Source organism: Rhinatrema bivittatum, chromosome 3, assembly GCF_901001135.1.
Source record: "Rhinatrema bivittatum chromosome 3, aRhiBiv1.1, whole genome shotgun sequence".
Taxonomy (NCBI): domain Eukaryota; kingdom Metazoa; phylum Chordata; class Amphibia; order Gymnophiona; family Rhinatrematidae; genus Rhinatrema; species Rhinatrema bivittatum.
In genome coordinates this window covers 237,036,211-237,057,588 of record NC_042617.1, presented here as the reverse complement: position 1 = coordinate 237,057,588, position 21,378 = coordinate 237,036,211, and the positions used below count along the sequence as shown (strand labels likewise).

The window sequence follows — 21,378 nt, the reverse complement described above, 5'->3', positions numbered from 1 at the left end:
ATTGAGTCAAACAGGATAAAAGTTCTGCAGGAAAAAATATGCAATGTTGAATCTTTATGGATAGAAATTCCAGGATAAAAAGGGAATAAAATCGTACTGGGGGTATACTAACATCCACCTGGCCAAAATAAACTAACAGATAATGAAATGCTAAAAGAAATTAGGGAAGCTAACAAAATCAGCAGCACAGTAATAATGGAGCCAGTCCACCTCATTGAAACCATCACAGGACGAGGAAACTATAGAAATCATCAGAGAACCTCAAAACACAAGCAAAGAGAGGGCGAAAACCTGATCTGTCTCAAGCTAAGTAAAATCTCTCCTGTAATTTCTTCCTGCCTAATGTTTACTCTCCTATTACTAAATGTTCAATCACTATAAAAAAAAATCCCACTGATAAATAACCTACTAGAGGAACTAAATCCCACACTATCATCTGAATTACCGAAACATGGCTTAAAGACAGTGATAATGTCCTCCTAAACCAAACTGATCACCCCCAACTATGATACCTTTCACTTCCCCAGACACAAACAGAAAGGTGGGGGTCTCTTAATAATCTGCAAAAAAAAACTTAAACTTAAACTCTACAAAGTTGAGATAAACCCACCCAAAGTTGCAATACTAAAATCATCATTTCTAAATATTGGTTTGATCTATAGTCCACCTGGAACACTCCAAAAAGTCTGCTCACCTCTAATAGAAATCTTCACTAAAGCGTTTCCAGCTCCAGAATCAACTCTAATCGTAGGTGACTTAAACCTACACGTAGACAGCATACCTAAATCTACAGCATGTGAAATATTTCTAGATACTATGGAAGCCATGGGTTGGTCACAATTTGTATCCAACCCCACTCATTAAGCAGGACACATCCTTGACCTAATTTTTGTCAATCACAATAACTGCATAATCAATACTTCTCACAAAATATTGCCCTGGTCTGATCACCAGCTAATAAAGGCAGAAGTAACTCTCCTCACCACACAACAAACAAACTCAAATAATAATCAGTCTTTCACTTACAGAAAAAAGATAGAACCGGAAACACTTGAAGAAAAAATTAAAAATAAAATGACTGAGTTTGATCACAATAATGCCTCCTCTTCTTTTGACTCCTGGGATAAAATCATCAAAGAAATAGCGGATACCATATGCCAAATCTAGAAAAACACATTCCAAAATGAAGGCAACACAACTAAACAAAAGAAACTTTGGTATAGCGAAGAGCTAAGACACTGTAATGAACTGGCTGCTGGATACTCCTGTTGGAGGAGGAGTTAGAAATCTTGTTATGAATCTGCTCCTGTGGAAGGAGGAGTTAGCAATCTTTTGCTCCGTAGGTGGAGTTAGCGATCTATTGTAAATCAACTCCCGAGGAGGGAGGAGTTAGCAATCTGTAATAGCTCTGTTGAGAATCTGCTAGGGAGTTAGTAATCTGTTAGGAACTAACTTCTAAGGTAGGAGGAGTTAACAATCTGTGAGGGTCCTCCGTGAGGAGTAGCAATCAGTTACCAGCGGAGTGCTTGGAGAGAGCACCCTGCTGTAGAGGAATGTAGATAGGTGGATCCTTGGGCCGATGGCAGATGACAGCGCCCCCAGGAGTATATCCTGAGAGGGACTACCGGCTAGGCTGGGTATGGAGACAGACACAGATAGTTCTTTTATTAGACAGGTTAGTAGAACCACCAGATGTGGCAGTAGTGAGTTGATATGCCTGGCAGGGCTGAAGTCCCTCAGAAACTGGAACAGCGATCCCAGGGTTGCTGAGCTATAGAGAAACTATAGACAGTGAGTAGACAGGGTATGCTGTGTTCATAGCCAGAACTAGATGACAAAACTCACATAAGGTCTTCAGGAAGCTCAGTAGCTGGAAAGGGTTAGGCCCTTTCTCTGGAACCAGCGAGTACCTGGTTCCAGAGAAAGCTCTGAGAGAGCGAAGGTAACTCACAAATGTCTGTATCTGCGATAGCTTCTAGGCAGTAGAGAATCTTCAGAGTGTCCAGGAACATGGGCCCTCAAGGAGAGAGTACCAGTTCCTATCTGCAATCTAAAATAAAGAAAAGACAGCGAGGCCCCTGAGGAGCGGGTACCCCTGGTAAGTCTGAGGAGGCAGAGTAGCTTGGACAAATCCGTAGCGAGTCCGAATCAGAGTCCTTGCTAACTCAATCTGATAGCAAATGTTGAGACCTTTTATATTGGAAGTGGATGCCCCCGAGGTTCGCGCCCTTGCTGGTACATCATTCGGAGCGCGTGCGCGCCCTACATCATCAGGCAACATTTATTTATTTATTTATTTATTTATTTAAAGGCTTTTATATACCGGAGTTCATGTACTAGTACATACCACTTCGGTTTACACAGAACCAAAATTGGAAAATTACATCGAACAAGTGGGTATAAATAACAAGAGGGTATGAATTACATCGAACAAGTGGGTATAAATAACAAGAGGTTATAAATAACAAGTGGGTATAAAATAACAAGTGGGTATAAAATAACAAGGCTAACTTTGAAGGAACTTAGAATTAGAGGTAAAGGAGCGCACAGGCCCAAGTGGTAACAGATCAATGTAAAAGTAAATAATAAATACAAATTCTTACAATAAATACAAATGCTTACAGGTTAAAGTCTTCAAAATCTAAGTTTACATCTTCAGAATAAAGGTTTAAGTCTACAAGAACTAACGGTTACATTTTCAAGGTTTGTATATGGCGGATCCGCAGCGTCGAGCCGGTCCGGAGACGCCGGAGGGAGACGGCATGGAGACGCTGCGGCAGCAACCATCCATCAGACCCGGAGGGAGTCGCCATAGAGGTAGAAAGGATGGAGTGAGGGCGTCGGGCAGCGACAGACACAACAGACACACTAAACAGACCCTGAGAAAACCTGAAAAGCAATGGAGGAAATGCAAATTTACGGAATCCCTGAACCTTGGGGGACGCCTGTGTCGATTAGGAAGGTGTCTGAAATTTGATTACCCAGTTTGACTTGGAATGTCCTATCTTGAAGGAAGAGAACCATTTGTTAACATTTCCATCTATTTCTATTTCTCTCAGCTGGTGGCATAGCAGGGTATGATCAACTGTGCTGAATGCTGCTGTTAAATCTATTAGAACCAGGATATATGATTCATTGTGGTCAAAGCCTTGTAGAACAGGGTTGGCTAAGGAAATGAGTAGGGTTTCTGGTGAGCAATTTTTTCTGAATCCAAATTGGTTTGTGTATAGTATATTGTTGTTGTTATGAATCAGAACGTGGACCCCTGTTCCGAGGTAGAGTCAGCACTACCAAAAAGGGAGTCAACCCTCTTCGGTCTCTACCGTCGGATGGCAAGGCCTGATGATGTAGACATTGAATGAAGACTTCACCCTGGAAGCTCGTGATCCCCCCAGGAGAAGCCCTAGGGGCCCAGCTGCTGAGACTTAGGAGACTTGCTGGAGACTGAAGATAGTCTGGATGCAGGCGCCTCCTGCAGGTCGTGGGTTCCAGATGGGTTCCAGATGGCTGGCACCTCCAGCAGGTCGTAATCAGTCTGGGAGTAGAAGAAGGATAGTCCAAAGCTGGTCCAAGGGTTGAAGTCCAGAGAGAGGTTGAGAGCCGGTCATAGGGTCGAAGTCCAGAGAGAGGTTGAGAGCCGGTCCGGGAACAGACGGGAGAGTGGTCCAAAGCCAGTCCAGGAGCAACACAGGAGGAGGGTCCAAAGCCAATCCGAAGTCAATGCCAGAGAATCACCACAGCCGGTCCGAAGGTCAGAAGCCAAAGAATCAATCCAATGGGTGGAGGAGCAGAAGCGGGACGAAGAACAGAGCAGATCCAGTAATGGGCTATGAATTGAAGGCCGCGATCAGATGCGATATGCTGTAGGAGAACATGGAGACGGAAGGCGAGGAGCAGATGGGAGGGAGGGTAGAGGGATAAAGTAGGCCATTTTTGAGAATCGATCCACTACTATCCATATTACCGTATTGCCCTCAGATGGCGGAAGATCCACAATAAAATCTGTGGAAATATGTGTCCAGGGCTTCTGGGGAATAGGTAATGGCTGTAAAAGTCCCCAAGTCTTCCCAGTAGGAATCTTGTGTTGTGCACAAGTTGGGCAACAATCCACATATGCTCGAATGTCTTTCATTTGAGTTTGAACTCTTCCCAGATGCCCAGCTAACTGAGAAATCGTGTCCCCATTTTAATACTTTATTACGAAGCCTCTTAGCCACCACAGTCTTGCCAGGTGGGACCGTGAACGTTGTGGAGAGGATAATGCGAGCTGGGTCAATAATATTTTGGATTGGCTCCTCAATGTCAACATTAAAGAAAGATCGGGACAACGCATCAGCCTTTATGTTCTTGTTAACGGGTCGATATTGCCGTTCAAAATCGAAATGTGTGAAAAAAAGCACCCAGCGAGCCTGATGCGGGTTCAAGCGTTGAGCTTGTTGGAGATATACCAAGTTCTTATGGTCCGTGAAAACAGTGGTACGGTGTTGTGCCCCTTCCAACCACTGTCGCCACTCCTTGAATGCGAATTTGATAGCTAGAAGTTCCTTGTCGTCAATGGAATAATTGCGTTCAGCTGGAGAAAATATTCTAGAGAAATAAGAGCATGGATGAGATGTTCCAGATGCATTACTTTTGCTCAGGACAGCTCCTACTCCTTCAGCGGAGGCATCAACCTCTACTGTAAACGGACATCTGGGATCAGGATGTCGGAGGCAAGGTTGTTGTGAAAAGGATTCTTTGAGAGCCTGAAAGGCTTCTACAGCCTCTAAAGGCCAGACCTTGATGTTTGCCCCCTTACGAGTGAGTGCAGTAAGGGGCGCAGCCAGCTTGGAAACGTTCTGGATAAAACTACGATAGTAGTTTGCGAATCCAAGGAATTGCTGGAGTGCACGTAGACCACTAGGCTGGGGCCATTCTTGAATGCATTTTAATTTAGTGGGATCCATTTGAAAACCTTGCTTAGAAATGATATACCCCAAAAAAGGTAAAGATTCTTTTTCAAAAATACATTTTTCTAGTTTGGCATTGAGTCGATGTTCTCTCAAACGTTGCAATACTTGAATAACGTGTTGACGATGCGTCTGTAAATCACAGGAAAAAACCAAAATGTCATCTAGGTAGACCACCAGCAGACATAGAGCAAGTCTCTAAATATTTCATTAATAAAGTGCTGAAAGACGGCAGGAGCATTGGTTAGTCTGAACGGCATGACAAGATATTCATAGTGGCCGTCTCTGGTGTTAAAAGCCATCTTCCACTCATAACCCTCACGAATCCTGACTAAGTTATATGCTCCTCAGAGATCCAATTTGGAGAATACCCGGGCTCCCTGTAGGCGATCAAATAGTTCAGCAATAAGGGGCAACGGATACCGATCCTTGACCATAATCGCATTCAGTCCACGGAAGTCGATACAAGGACGTAAAGTTCCATCTTCTTTCCCGACAACAAAAAACACCCGGCCCCGGCTGGGGATTTGGATTTTTTGATAAACCCCTTCTGAAATTATCCTGGATATATTCGGACATGGCGCGATTCTCTGAAGCGGACAAGGGATAGACTCTACCCCAAGGTGGCGTGGATCAAGGAATCAAATTAATCACACAGTCAAACTCTCGATGCAGAGAATACATCAGCAAATTGTTTGTACTGAAAGGGTAATTTCTCCAGGAGAGAGGTACAGATGAAGCTACAAGTGGGAGTACTTCCTTTTAGGCAGGTTTCGTGGCATGCTGGACCCCAATGAGTGAGTTTTAAAGATGTCCAATCAAACTGCGGATTGTGGCGTTGCAACCAGGGAATACCGAGGATCACCGGATCAATAGCTTTCTGGAGGACATAGAGGGTGATCTGTTCTGTATGGTTGGGTGCAATGTGGCAGTCCACAGGTACGGTGTGGTGTGTTATTCTTCCTGGCAAGAGGTCTCCGTGGATGGAGGAGATGATCCACGGCCTCTGACAAGGACGTGTGGGAATATGAAGCTGCTCCACCATTTTTTGTACGATAAAGTTTCCACCGGCCCCAGAATCTACTAAAGCCAGTGTGGTGAATTTATGTCCTCCAATGACAATGGTAATAGGCAAGGTGAGTGGGGGAGCTGGGGAAGTGATGCCTAGGGTTACTCCCCCCATGGAACCTAGATTTGTAGTTTCTCGGATGTATAGGACAGCCCGCAATACGATGACCTGACCCTCTACAATATAAACAGAGACCTGCCTTACAGCATCTTTGACATTCTTCTGGTGAAAGAGGACCTCTTCCCAGTTGCATTGGTTCTTCGACACTCCCTTCTGAATTAGATGCAGTTCGAGAGACAGAAGCAACCGAGCGAGAGGGGGTAGTAACCACCATGTGCCTTCTTTCCTGTAGCCGGCGGTCGATCTGGGTGACCAAGTCCACGATAGAGTCCAATGATTGAGGTAACTCCCGGGCTGCCATTTCATCCTTAATTCTGGATGACAGGCCTTCCAAGAATATGGACTGGAGACAGTTCTCCTCCCAATGAAGTTCAGAGGCAAGGGTTCTAAATTCAATGGTGTAGTCAGCCAGTGACCAACCCCCCTTGCCGAAGTTGCAGCAGCTTGGAACCGGCGACCACTTGTTTCCCTGGATCATCAAATACCACTTGAAACAATTCCAGGAACCTAGGAAGGTTTTGTAGAACTGGATCTGACCATCGCCAAAAGGGAGAAGCCCAGGCCAGGGCTTTACTCTCTAACAGAGATATGATATATGTAGTTTTGGTAAGATCATCTGGAAAGAGGGAGGCTTGAAGATGAAAGTGCATACTGCACTGGTCGAGAAATCCTTGACACAAGCAAGGTTCACCAGCGTAACGTGGAGGAGTAGGTAATGGAATCATGGACCGGGTATTACTCTGCATCACTGACAGTAATGGTGAAGGGGCTGCCTGAGCCATAGCTATAGAATCCAGACGGGCGTTAAGTCGTTCCAAGGAAGCCGCCAAGGATTCTAGTATGCGTTACTGCTCTATGACCTTCTGGGCTAGTCCAGGAATGGCCTGGCGAGCTGAGGCCTCTGCCGAGTCCATGGCCTTGGTATTCTGTTATGAATCAGAAAGTGGACCCCTGTTCCGAGGTAAAGTCAGAGCTACCAAAAAGGGAGTCAACCCTCTTCGGTCTCTACCGTCGGATGGCAAGGCCTGATGATATAGACATTGAATGAAGACCACCCTGGAAGCTCGTGATCCCCCCAGGAGGAGCCCGTAGGGACCCGACCATTGGGACTTAGGAGACTCCCTGGAGACTGAAGATAGTCTGGATGCAGGCACCTCCTGCAGGTCGTGGGTTCTAGATGGCTGGCGCTTCCAGCAGGTCGTAATCAGTCCAGGAGTAGAAGTCGAAGGATAGTCCAAAGCCGGTCCAAGGGTTGAAGTCCAGAGAGAGGTTGAGAGCCGGTCCAGGAACAGACGGGAGATTGGTCTGAAGCCATTCCAGGAGCAACACAGGAGGAGGGTCCAAAGCCAATCCGAAGTCAACGCCAGAGAATCACCACAGCCAGTCCGAAGGTCAGAAGCCAAAGAATCAATCCAACGGGTGGAGGAGCAGAAGCGGGATGAAGAACAGAGCAAATCCAGGAACACAGAACACAGGTAACCAAGCACAAAGCCTCAATACCAAGGCAAGGTCTGAATATCAGACCTTGCCTTAAATACAGGAACTAGAGGGAGGAGTCCCAGGGGGGAGCCATGACAATTTCCTGTCATGGCTCCTTTAAATATTCTCTTCAGCCGCGTGCGCGGCTCCTAGCAGAGGCGGAGGGGGAGGAGTCAGCCCGGCCGAGAGGAACCATGCGGCCGGGCTTGGCAGCGGCAGCAGCTGCGAGGAAGGCAAAAGAGAAGGCTGCCTGCCAAAGCAGGAGCTTCTGACAAAAGCCCGACGCCTCGGGAAAGTTTTAGCATCACCGCAGCCACTGAGCCGATCCTGGTCGTGGCCCAGCGCGGCCGGTGGCCATGACACCCAGCTGCGGTCGTGGGCCGCCGTGGCCGGCGGTCCTAACAGTTGTCTTCTAGGTGTTTCTCTACTTGTGATAAAACTGCTTTTTCTAGGACTTTCGCAATGAAAGGCAGGTTGGATATTGGTCGGTAATTGTCCCAATCATCAATTCTGCCGGTTTTATTTTTTAGGATTAGTTTAATCATAGTTTGTTTTGCCCTATCAGACACAAATCCTTCTGCTAGCAAGTGGTTTATTATGGTTGTGAATATCGGAGTTATTACATGTTTACAGATTTCAGGGCACTTGCAGGGATAGTGTCCAATGGGTGGGTAGCGGGCTTCATTTTTGTGATGATTTGGTTTACTTCAAATTTAGATACTGGGTTGAATGAGTTCCATTTCCCTTGACCAGATTTTTCTCCAGACTCTTTTGTTGGTAAGCAGGGGGAGAATTGTGATTTAAGTGTATTGATTTTGTTTAAAAATGAAGTAGCTCATTCATTGCATGAGTTCTTTGTAAAGTCATAGTTATTTGAGATGGAGGAGAATGGGTCCTTGATTAGGTTTTTAACTGTTTCGAAGAGTAGTTTGGAATTAAATATTACACCATGAATCTGTTTTGCGTAGTGGTTGATTTTTGCTTTATTGATTTGTTCATGGTATTTTGTTAATAGTGATTTGTATTTTTCTAGGAGTGCTACAATATTCAACATCTGTCTGCTGCCTATATGCACATTACTAGCAAATCTAGAAATCAACTTCTTCCTATAGGCAGATGACATACAATTCTACATCCCTTTTGACAAAATATTAGAAAAAATTGTGTTGTCTCTGTCAACATACATGAAGGCATACAACAAAAACTTTCTCAACTGAGCCAACCCTAGACCTAGGAATTACTAATATTACTCCTTCAGATCAAGTACAAGACCTAGGAATTATGATTGATGAGAACTTCATTATGAAAAAGCATATAAACAAATTAATCAAAACAGGATACTCCAAGCTGAGACTATTACATCAACTGAAATCGTTGCTAACAATACAGGACTTCCACACTGTCTTACAAACACTAATATTTTTTAACTTAGTAAAAGGTCTACTTCAAAATGCCTCTGCAAGACTCTTACTAGGAACAAAGAAATTCAAACACATCACCCCCTCGCTGATTGCACTGCACTGGCTTCCTATACAATCCAGAATTCATTATAAAGTATTGACTCTAATTTTCAATATCATCAACAATATTAACCCATGTTTATTAGGAGTGACACTTCAATAATACACACCACAGAGAGACCTAAGATCACAAAACAAAGGACTTTTAATGGTACCTTCTACTCGGAACACACACCTAACACAAATAAGAGACTGAATGTTTTCCATAGCAGGCCCCAAGTTGTGGCACTCACTTCCAAAGTCATTATGTCAGATAACAGAAAAAAAGTTTCAAGCTTGAACTGAAAACATGGCTCTTTAGAAATGCATACAATTTAATGTAAAATACCATTATGCTGATAACTTCAACGTCAGTACCAGAGATAATGTTAGTGCAACCAGCAATAAGTAATGAATGATGTAAAGTGTATTGTTAGTAGAATTAGAATTTGTACTTACTGTTGGGTCGACCTAGAAAATGTATGAATGTGAACTAGATTATATAGTAGCTACTGCGATTCCCTAGAACAGTGGTTCTCAACCTTTTTCCCATCGTGACACACCTGACAGACCACGTTCACATGTGTGACACATTCCTCTCATAAGCAACTTTGTCAAATGCCTTCTGAAAATCCAAATACACTACATCTACCGGTTCACCTTTATCTAAAATGGTTTAACTCTTACTTAAAAAATAGAACATTCAAAGTAAAATTCCTTGATAATGAATCACATCCAATCGATCTTCACTATGGAGTACCTCAGGGATCCTCTCTATCCTCAACCCTGTTTAATATTTACATGCTTCCATTATGCAGAATTCTATTAGGCCTCGGTCTAACACATTTTGTCTATGCTGACGATGTTCAGATCTTAATACTGATCCAAAAATCTATCGACCAAATTCGTAAGCTCTGGGATATATACCAATCCGCCATTGAAAAGGTATTAACCCAAATGAATCTTTCCCTAAATACTAATAAAACTGAAATTCTATACATCTCACCTAAATTAAACAAGACAAAAGAGCTTAAAATTCAACAAGCAGCAAAAAATTACCCCATCTCCCTAGAAGTACGAGATCTAGGGATCCTCATAGATTGCGAATTCTCAATGAAATCATTTTTATTTATTTTATTTATTTTAAGTTTTTCTATACCGGCATTCGCGATGAGAATCGCATCATGCCGGTTTACAATTAACAAGAGGTGCAGGAACACAAAATAATAATATTTAAATGATAATAATAAACATTAACAGGTGCTGATAAAACGATTGCAGTTACAATAAAACAAGGGAATTACCCAACTTGGAACAGAGAAAAGGGGGCTAGGAATTTAACTAAATCATGCGTTAAATTTAACTAAATCATGCGTTAAAAAAATCATAAGTGATGGTTATTTTAAATTAAATATCCTCAAAAGACTAAAACCCCTCCTATTCCCAAAAGATTTTAGAACCCTGTTACGGGTACTTGTCTTGTCAAGATTACACTACTGCAATTCACTATTTTTAGGCCTACCCACAAATATTACAAGACCATTGCAACTTCTGCAGAACTCAGCAGCTAGACTTTTGACAGGAACTAGAAGATCCGAACATATCACCCCAATATTGAAAGAACGTCTCTGGCTACCGATCAAATACAGGGCCCAACATAAAATCTTGTCCCTAATTCATTAAACCCTCTATAATGAAAAAATTGAATGGCTAACTTCATCACTTCATTTCCATATCCCTTCAAGAATTACTAGATCAACCAGAACAGGGATGTTGCCAATTCCTTCCCCTAAAATTGCGCATCTAAATAACGTAAGAGAAAGAACTATCTCTATTGCTTGACCCCAACTATGGAACTCTATTCCAGAGGAATTACGATTAGACGTAGACATCAAATTTTTTAAAAAGGTCATTAAAACCTGGCTTTTCAAACAAGCCTTCCAAGAGCTGTTAACATAATGAGTTCAAACTACTGATTTTATACCAAGGTAATGTATATATTTTGGATTTTATTGTCTCTATTCTTACTTTACTGCCTAATTGTTTAAATTTTATGATTATTTATCTTACTATTTTTTAGTTTACTATTTTATTTATTTACATTATACTATGTATCTACTTCCTTTCTTCTTTTGGAAATGCAAATATTTTTAAATTAATATTTGCTAACTACTGTAAACCGATTTGATATGCTCGCATGAAAATTCAGTATATAAGAATTATTAAATAAATAAATAAATAAATAAATAAATAAATAAATAAAATACAAGTTTATTAACTCCTTCAAAAAAATGAAGCAGATTTGTGAGGCAAAACTTGCCTTGGGTAGAGCCATGCTGAATTTGTTCCATTAAATCAGGTATTTCTATATGTTCTGTGATTTTGATATTAAGAACACTTTCCACTATTTTTCCTGGCACTGAAGTCAGGCTCACTGGTCTGTAGTTTCCTGGATCACTCCTGGAGCCCTTTTTAAATATTGGGGTTACATTAGCCACCATCCAGTCTTCAGGTACAATGAATGATTTTAATGATAGGTTACAAATGTTTACTAATAGATCTGAAATTTCATTTTTTTCATTCCTTCAGAACCCTGGGGTGTATACCATCTGGTCCAGGTGATTTACTACTCTTCAGTTTGTCAATCAGGCCTACCACATCTTCTAGGTTCACCCTGATTTAGTTCAGTCCATCTGAATCATTACCCATGAAAATCTTCTCCGGAACGTGTATCTCCCCAACATCCTATGTATTTATTTAATTCTTTTCTATACCGATGTTCAAGACACAAGTCATATCACCTCGGTTTACATCGAACAAAGGTGGATTAACATTAGCTTAATCATTTAAGAAGGGAGGTAAGTTACAGAGAGAAGTAAACACCGAAGTTACAGAGAGAAGTAAACACCGAAGCAAAGAAATCGTTTAATCTTTCTGCGATGGCCTTATCTTCTTTAAGTGCCTCTTTAACCCCTCGCTCATCTAACGGTCCAACTGACTCCCTCACAGGCTTTCTGCTTTGGATATATTTTAAAACGTTTTTACTGAGATTTTGCCTCTACGGCCAACTTCTTTTCAAATTGTCTCTGAGCCTGTCTTATCAATGTCTTACATTTAACTTGCCAACGATTATGCTTTATCCTACTTTCTTCTGTTGGAGCCTTTTTCCAATTTTTGAATGAAGAATTTCTGGCTAAAATAGCCTCTTTCACCTCACCTTTTAACCATGCCAGTAATCGTTTTGCCTTCCTTCCACCTTTCTTAATGTGTGGAATACATCTGGACTATGTGTTATGGCTAGCGTCAGTCTCGAGCAAGCACACGAGGCTTGGCATACCAAGGCTCTCTAGGTGGAAGAGAAGTGAGGTATGCCCTTGCAGTGGTGAAGATGATCCAAGTCCCGGCCACTCCGTTGACCTACACTATTATGGTGGTCTCTGAACAGTCCTACAACTATTCCCAGCCCTTTTGGAGCTGCCGCAGGGAGCAGCAGAGGCAGCAAGCCGGACGGAGGTCAGGTTGGCACAGGACTGAAGCAGAGAAAGCAAGGCCTTGGAACTTGGAGCAAAGCACAGAGGAGTTCAGGACGAAGACAGGAACAAAAGGGATGAGCAGGACCCTCAGGCGCCCTACCAATCCATTGTCAACGGGCGGCCCCAATGTATGGTCGCAGACCACATTGTCTCCTTCGCACCCTACACAGCCAAGAGGTTGGTCGCGGACCACAAGAAGAGCGGGAGAAGCTCAGGAAGTCACTTAGCGCAGGGTAGTGGAAACCCCTCGGGTCCTCCAGAGTTGGAACTAGGAATCAGAAGCAAGAGTCTAGGAACTCAGAACAGAAGCAGGAACTCTCGGAGGCATGGGTCCCGCATCCTGGAGCATCAGGATTGGAACATCAGGAGCAAGCAGGAACATCAGGAGCAAGCAGGAACATCAGGAAGTCCAAGGGAGACACAGCCTAGGTAGACTAGCGCCATTGCCAAAGCAAGGACTGAGTGCAGGAACAAGCAACTCCCTGGGAGGAGTTCAGATGAGCCACACGTGGCTGGCCCTATAACTGCAGAGAAGAGCTGCTGGCCGATCCCTTGGGAGAAGGGCGTGGCCCAAACCAGGAACTCCAGGCGAAGACTGAAGCAGGCCTCAGGCAGAACCCGAGGACGTCGAAGACCTCCCAGGCCATGGAGCAAAACCTGGGCAAGCAGATCAGGCGAGACCCCGGCTTCGGAGCGGCCTCCAGAGAAAGGTGAGAGGCCTCCCATAGCTCCAACTATGGGAGGAATCGTAACACTGTGCTTCTAGAATGGGTTTGGTTTTTTTTTTAACAATGTCCATGCCTCTTTCACACTTTTTACCTTTGTAGCTGCTCCTTTCAGTTTTTTTCTAACTATTTTTCTCATTTTATCAAAGTTTCCCTTTTGAAACTTTAGCACTAGAGCAGTGAATTTGCCTACTGTCCCCCTTCCAATCGTTAATTCAAATTTGATCATATTATGATCACTATTGCCAAGTGGCCCCACCACTGTTACCTCTCTCACCAAATCCTATGCTCCACTGAGAATAAGATCTAAAATTGCTCCCGCTTTCATCGGTTCCTGAACCAATTGCTCCATAAAACTGTAATTTATTCCATCAAGGAATGTTATCTCTCTAGCATGTCCCGATGAGACATTTACCCACTCACTATTGGGGTAATTGAAATCTCCCATTATTACTGCAATACCAATTTGGTTGGCTTCCTTAATTTCTCTTAGCATTTCACTGTCTCTCTCACCATCTTGGCCAGGTGGACAGTAGTATACTCCTATCATTATACTCTTCCCCAACACACAAGGGATTTCTACCCATAAAGATTTGATTGTGCATTTAGTCTCATGCAGGATGTTTATCCTGTTGGACTCTATGCCATCCCATACATAAAGCGCCACACCGCCTCCCAGATGCTCCTCTCTGTCATTGCGATATAATTTGTACTCTGGTATAGCACTGTCCCATTGGTTATCTTCCTTCCACCATGTCTCTGAGATGCCAATTAAGTCTATGTCATCATTTACTGCTATACATTCTAATTCTCCCATCTTACTTCTTAGACTTCTGGCATTAGCATACAAACATTTCAAAGTGTGTATTTTGTTCGTAATTTCATTCTGCTTTTTAATTGATAGGGATAAGTTAGAATTTTTTAGCTCAGGTGAGTGTTTAGTTACAGGCACTTGGACTACTTTTCTTATTATTTGAACCTCACTGTTGGGATGCCCTAATTCTAATGCGTCATTAGTATCCTTTGAAGATACCTCCCTCCGAACCATGCGCTGCTGAGCAACTGTCAGCTTTCTTCTTTGTTCTAGTTTAAAAGCTGCTCTATCTCCTTTTTAAAGGTTAGTGCCAGCAGTCTGGTTCCATCCTGGTTAAGTTGGAGCCCATCCCTTCGGACGAGACTCCCCCCTTCCCCAAAAGGTTCCCCTGTTCCTTACAAAACTTAATTCCTCTTCCTTGCACCATCGTCTCATCCAGCATTGAGATTCCGAAGCTCTACCTGTCTCTGGGGACCTGCGTGTGGAACAGGGAACATTTCACAGAATGCTACTCTGGATGTTCTGAATTTAAGCTTTCTACCTAACAGCCTAAATTTGGCTCCAGAACCTCCCTCCCAAATTTTCCTATGTCGTTCGTATCTACATGTACCACGACAGATAAAATGTTTAACAGGGTTTTGTAGTAGTAATGCTAAATGACCACTGGATGGCATTTTCAGAGGTGTGATCATTGTATTTTACATGATTTTTATATTCTGCTTTTTGCACTTTTTTTTCAGCACTTCAAAGCAGATTACATTCAGGTACTGTAAGTATTTCCCTATCCCCAGAGGGCTTACAATCTCACAGGCCGATACAGTACAGTGCGCACTGTTAGCCTGCTCTTGGACGCGCGTTTTCCCTTACCCCTTATTCAGTAAGGGGAGGAAAACACGCGTCCAACCCGCGGCACCTAATAGCGCCCTCAACATGCAAATGCATGTTGATGGCCCTATTAGGTATGCGCGCGAGATACAGAAAGTAAAATGTGCAGCCAAGCCGCACATTTTACTTTCAGAAATTAGCGCCGACCCAAAGGTAAGCGCTAATTTTTTCCGGCACCGGGAAAGTGCACAGAAAAGCAGTAAAAACTGCTTTTCTGTGCCCCCTCCGACTTAATATCATGGCGATATTAAGTCGGAGGTCCCGAAGAGTAAAAAAAGTTAAAAAAAAATTTTGAATTCGGCCCGCGGCTGTCGGGCCGAAAACTGGACGCTCAATTTTGCCGGCGTCCGGTTTCCGAGCCCGTGGCTGTCAGCGGGCTCGAGAACCAACTCCGGCAAAATCCGCAGCTCCAGGCTAAAAGGAGGCGCTAGGGACGCGCTAGTGTCCCTAGCGCCTCCTTTTCCCCGTTTCTACTGCACCACCTAATTTGAATACTGAATCGCGCGCACCGGGAGAGTGGACGTTCGTCCGCTCTCCCGCGGACTTTACTGAATCGGCCTGTAAGTTTGTACCTGAGGCAATGGAGGATAAAGTGACTTGCCCAACATCACAAGGAACACTTGAACCCTGGTCTCCTGGTTCATAGTCCACTGCTCTAACCACTAGGCTACTTGTAGTGCATATGAATAAGTATCTGGAGGCAGGCTTAGGACGGGAGAGGTAATTGGAATGGACTGGGGAAGCCTTACTCCTGTCTCCGCACGTGGCCTTTTAAAATGCCACCGCCCTGCACGCGGAGGCCACCCACCCGCACATGGATGTACATGTGTGGGTCTTAAAATCGACCCCTATGGGAAAAAGTTAACATGGAAACAGATATGTAATGGCAGAAAAAAAACTATGGCCTATCTAGTCTGCCCATCCATCCAACTATTTCAGCTTACAATTCCTAATACTCCCTCAGAGATCACCTGTGTTTATCCTATACTATTTTTGTTTTCACCACCTCCATGGGCAGACTGTTCCATATATCTAAAAGAAATATTTCCTAAGATTATTCCTGAGTGTACTCCCTATCATCTTCATCCTATGACCCCTCATTCTAGAGCCCCTTCTGTTGAAAGAAGTTCACCTTCTGTGCATTGAAACTTTGGAGTATTTAAATGTCTATCATATCTCATATCTGCCTTTCCTCTAGATATACTTGTTTAGATCTTTAAATGTGTCACCATTTGCTTTAGAATGAAGACCACTGAACATTTTAATAGCCACCCTATGGAACAATTCCAACCAGTTTAAATCCTTTAAAAAGTGCGTTCTCTAGAACTGCACAGAGTATTCCAAATGAGGTCTCAGCAGGGACTTATACAGGGGAAATATAACCTCCCTTTTTCTGCTGACCATTCCTCTCCCTGTGCAGCCAAGCATCTTTCTGGCTTTTGCAGTCACTTTATCCACCCATTTGGCCACCTTAAGATTATCAGATATGATGATCCCTCAGATCCTGCGTTTCTTAGATGTTTAGAATTTCACTTCCTATAAAGTACCTCTCCCTTGGAGGTTTGCAGCCTAAATGCATAGCCTGGCATTTCTTGGCATTAAATGTTGTCTAACAAAGTGAGTATTTTAGCTATGTGGAGGGTGGGCAGTACTCAAAAAGCTTCAGTCTATACATTTTTGGTTGACCTTTCTTTCCACACATTAAAGTGAACACGGAAACCATAATATTTTAACTCTTTAAAAAACTGGCACATTTATTTATTTATTTATTTATTTATTTAAAGGCTTTTATATACCGATGTTCATGTACTAGTACACACCGCGTCAGTTTACATAAAACCAAAGTTGGAAATTACATCAAACAAGTGGGTACAAATAACAGGGATAATATATACTGCCATCTACCCTCTCTACACTCACAATTACCCTCCCATCCCCACTCCTTTCCCATTTCCCCTATGAGAACGGATCTCTCAGGAACATAGTTCAAGCAACTGGAGAAAACTTGCACTGCCATTACTCATAATGAACTTGTTCAATGAGTTAATTGAAATGTTGTCAAATCAGTGCCTTATAGGAAATCAATGCGCATTTTTAAAAGAAAGAATAGAAAAAATGGTCTTTCACATTGGTACTTACTTTCTTCAACTTCTGAAGTGCCTCCTTATTTGCATCGACAGATTCCTTCAACTGGATACATCTAAATTAAAAACAAAGTAGATCTGTTATGTGACATGATTGTTAAATACTAAAGAAAAGTGTGTTTGTCATACACAAGACATCACCAATTTGTCATACATAATTTTAGTATCTGTTCTATATCACTTTCTCCTAACATTAAAAGAAAAAAATTGGTTTCTTACCTGCTAATTTTCTTTCCTTAGCAGACCAGTCCAGACGAATGGGTTTTTCTCCCCTACCAGCAGATGGATACAGCGAATAAAAGCTTTGCTGAAATAGTCTACTTAAGGCACAGTGTCATCTGCAGCCTCTCAGTATTTCTCTGTTTCCAGCAGATAGTAGAGGTGCCAAACCCACAGTCGGAAAGTCTTGGTACACAAATTGCTCCCAGTACTGACCAAGTCCTTTGAATATCCTCCTGGGTGAGTAGAGACAAGAAGGGGGGAGGGGGGGGCAAGTGTAACATATAGTAAATAGTAATGATGGCAGAAAAAGACCAAAAATGGTCCATCTAGTCTGCCCAGCAAGCTTCCCAAGGTAATACCTGCTGCTCCGTGCAGGTTATCCCCAGGTTTCTGTTAAGGGTAGTAACTGCCGCTCTGTGCAGGTTACCCCCAAGTATTTTATTTATTCCTATCCTCTAGCCTTTAGGGATCCACAGTGTTTATCCCATGCCCCTTTGAAATCCTTCACAGTTTTAGTCTTCACCACTTCCTCCAGAAGGGCATTCCAGGCATCCACCACCCTCTCAGTGAAGAAATATTTCCTGACATTGGTTCTAAGTCTTCCTCCCTGGAGTTTCAAATCATGACCCCTAGTTCAACTAAATTGTTTCTAATGGAAAAGGTTTGTTGACGACCATGGATCATTAAAACCTTTCATGTATCTGAAGGTCTGTATCATATCACCCCTGCTCCTCCTCTCCTCCAGGGTATACATATTCAGGTTCTTCAATCTTTCCTCATAAGTCATTCAATGGAGACCACCCACCATTTTGGCCGTCCTTCTCTAGACTGCCTCCATCCTGTCTCTGTCTCCTTTGAGATACTGTCTCCAGAAATGAACACAGTATTCCAGGTGAGGCCTCACCAAGGACCTATACAAGGGGATTATCACTTCCTTTTTCTTACTAGATATTCCTCTCTCTATGCAACCTAGCATTCTTCTGGCTTTGGCTATCACCATGTCACACTGCTTAGTCGACTTCAGGACAGTGGCCTTTTGTTTGTTTGCTCCTATTTAATGAGGGTCTCTATCTATTGCAACTCTATTCTGCTAGGTCTCCCCACCTCTTCCACTAAACCTCTTCAGATGCTTCAAAACACGGCCGCTAGAATCCTAACAAATACCAACACGCCCATCCTCAAAAATCTGCACTGGCTACCTATAAGCTTTAGAATCCTACACAAGTCCCTCACCATCATTCACAAAACCATTCACAACCAGATCCCCATCGATCTTCAATGCCCACTCAGACTCCACACCTCTTCTAGACCTATCAGAGAAGCTTACAAAGGATCTTTGCATACCCCGCCAACCAAATCCACCCTTCATTCAGCCACTAGAGAATGGGCCTTCCCCACAGTGGGGCCAGCTATCAGGAATGCTATTCCCTCTGATCTCAGACAAGAACCCTGCCTGTTGACCTTCAGGAAAAAACTCAAGACCTGGCTGTTTCAACAAGCCTTCCCTTAACTCAGGCCCTTCATATACCAATTGCCTTCTATTCAATGCACTCCATTACCAACATTGTAAATGATTTGTTATTGTTATAGTTACCGAGTTACCTTCTGCTACTGGCTCCTCTCCCCAGTTCCAGTACCCTGTTTTAATATAACTTTTGCCTTTTCCTCTATGTTTAAGTTAATGTTATAACTCCTGTTCCTTGTAAACCGATATGATATGATCTGTATCATGAATGTCGATATAAAAAAGCACTAAATAAATAAAATAAAATAAATCTCAGAAGGGCAAGGATCAGCAGAAAAGCAAAATTGCTTACCTTGTAATAGGAGTTATCCCAGAACAGCAGGATGTAGTCCTCACATATGGGTGACATCACTGACGGAGCCCTATCACGGAAAACTTTCTGTCAAAGTTTCAGTAAATGTTTGACTGGCACACAGAGCATGCCCAGCATGCCATGATTGCTCGAGCCACAGGGGTCTCCCTTCAGTCTCGCATGTAGCAATGAGCGTTAGCAAAAATAAAATAATAAAACGTATCGGACCCAACTCCGTGGGGTGGCGGGTGGGTTTCGTGAGGACTACATCCTGCTGTCCTGGGATAACATCTATTACAAGGTAAGCAATTTTGCTTTATCCCAGGATAAGCAGGATGCTAGTCCTCACATATGGGTGATTAGCAAGCTCCTCTCCAATTCATCCTTTCTGGCTCAACATCCAGACTGTGAATGGAGGTTGGGATGTCTAACCTGCCTCAACCCTGGGTGATGAGATCTGGGGAAATCCCTAAGCCTGATCGGTTGCTGTATGGACAGCTCCCTAAGGAGTAGAAACCAAGCCTGTCTTGGCCAATGAGGGTCTTTGAGGATCATAGTCCCTTTGCCCTTACGAAGCTTCAAGAGAGTCTTTGCTACCAGTGGAACTGGAGGATACGCATATAAGAGACTCTCGACCCAAAGGCAGGAGAAGGTTTGCTGCATGTCCTGCACAAGGAGCAGGACTGAGAAACTTTCCTGTTCCAAGGTGCTGCAATGAGATCCACATCCGAGTTTTCCCAGAGGCAGAAGATCCGATTCATGATCCCTTGGTCTAAAGAACAATTGTGGGGCCTGAAAGCACAACTCAGACATCCTCGGTATAGAGCCTGAACATCATTCCATGGGAGAGGGCCTATGACCAGATCTGGACCGCTTCCTGACACAGGAGGTATGATCCCATACCTCCCTGCTTGTTGACATACCACACTGCCACTAGTCTGTCTGTTTCAGAACAATTTTGTTGGATAGTCAATCTCTGAAAGCCTACAACATGTATCTGATCACCTGGAGCTCCAGGAAATTGATTTCATAGAGACTTTCCTAAGCAGACTGTTGCGTCCGTCGGGGTCAGACGGCTTTGCCCCTTATGCCTCACCTTTTTCTCGGCTCCTCTCACTTACCTTGGGAAGATGGCTACCACCGTGTCTGCAAGCCACCCTCTCCAGCGTCCCCGGAACGGCTATGGCTTTGCCTCCCACCATTTTCCTCCCAAGGGCCTACTAGGGTGCAGATGCCTCCCACCATTTTCCTCCCAAGGGCCTACTAGGGTGCACATGCGCTACCCACGTCTTTATTCCAGCTATGGCACAAACCTCGAGGGCATCCCCCTCAAGTGACGTCACGCCATCCGGGTATTTAGCCTGTACTTATGTGCTAGCTCACTGAGTTAGCAAGGATTGGATTCGTCCGGTCTAAGCTACTCTGCCGCTTCCGTGCTGCCGCTGGAAACTCTCTCTGCCCTTCGGGGTATTCTCTAACCTGGGTACCTGCTCCTCGGGGGCCCTCTGCTTTATTTCAGGTGCTTTACTGGGATCAGGTACTCGCTCCTCGAGGGCCTGCTTGCCCTGCCTCGGTGCCTGTTACCATCTACTTCAGCCTGGTGGAATCGCCAATCTTACAGCTACCATCTAGTGAGTAATCTAATTCTCAGTCTATACCAACTTGGTGAGATGGGTTCCCTCTGCCAAGGGTCCCTGGACTGCTACCTCTGGATCAACTTACTACTGCCACCTCTGTTGGTACACTTCCGCTGTATAATAAAAGATCTAACTCTGTGTTTCTGCGTCCTGAGTCTAGCCCAGTACTGTAGCTCCCCACGGGGCTCCTCCCTGTGGGCGTGGTCATCTGCCACAGTACCTAAGAATCCACCCAAACACCGCTAAACCATAAAACAGACCATAGGCCTTGGGTGCTGAGTCCATCTTCATGAGCCCAGGCTGGATGCATCTTCATGAGCCCAGGCTGGATGCATCCATAGTTAGGACAATTTGGGTGGGAGGACTTTGGAAGAATACCTGTCTTTCCCGATCTGAAATTTCCTTCCACCAGAGCAAAGAGTCCTGGAGAGATGGTGAGACTCAGATGCAATCCCAGAGGTCCTGAGTGGCTTGTAGTCACTGCA

General features: G+C 43.8%; 1 protein-coding gene across 5 annotated transcripts in view; it reads right to left on the bottom strand.

The window, feature by feature from the left end:
* NPHP1 (nephrocystin 1) overlaps nucleotides 1–21,378 on the bottom strand; it is a 382,880-nt gene that overhangs the window by 343,432 nt on the left and 18,070 nt on the right. For all 5 annotated transcript variants that reach the window (XM_029594329.1, XM_029594331.1, XM_029594333.1 and 2 more), the window contains exon 2: nucleotides 17,213–17,273. In XM_029594329.1, the coding sequence (XP_029450189.1) occupies nucleotides 17,213–17,273 (61 nt within the window). The remainder of the gene's footprint in view (nucleotides 1–17,212; nucleotides 17,274–21,378) is intronic.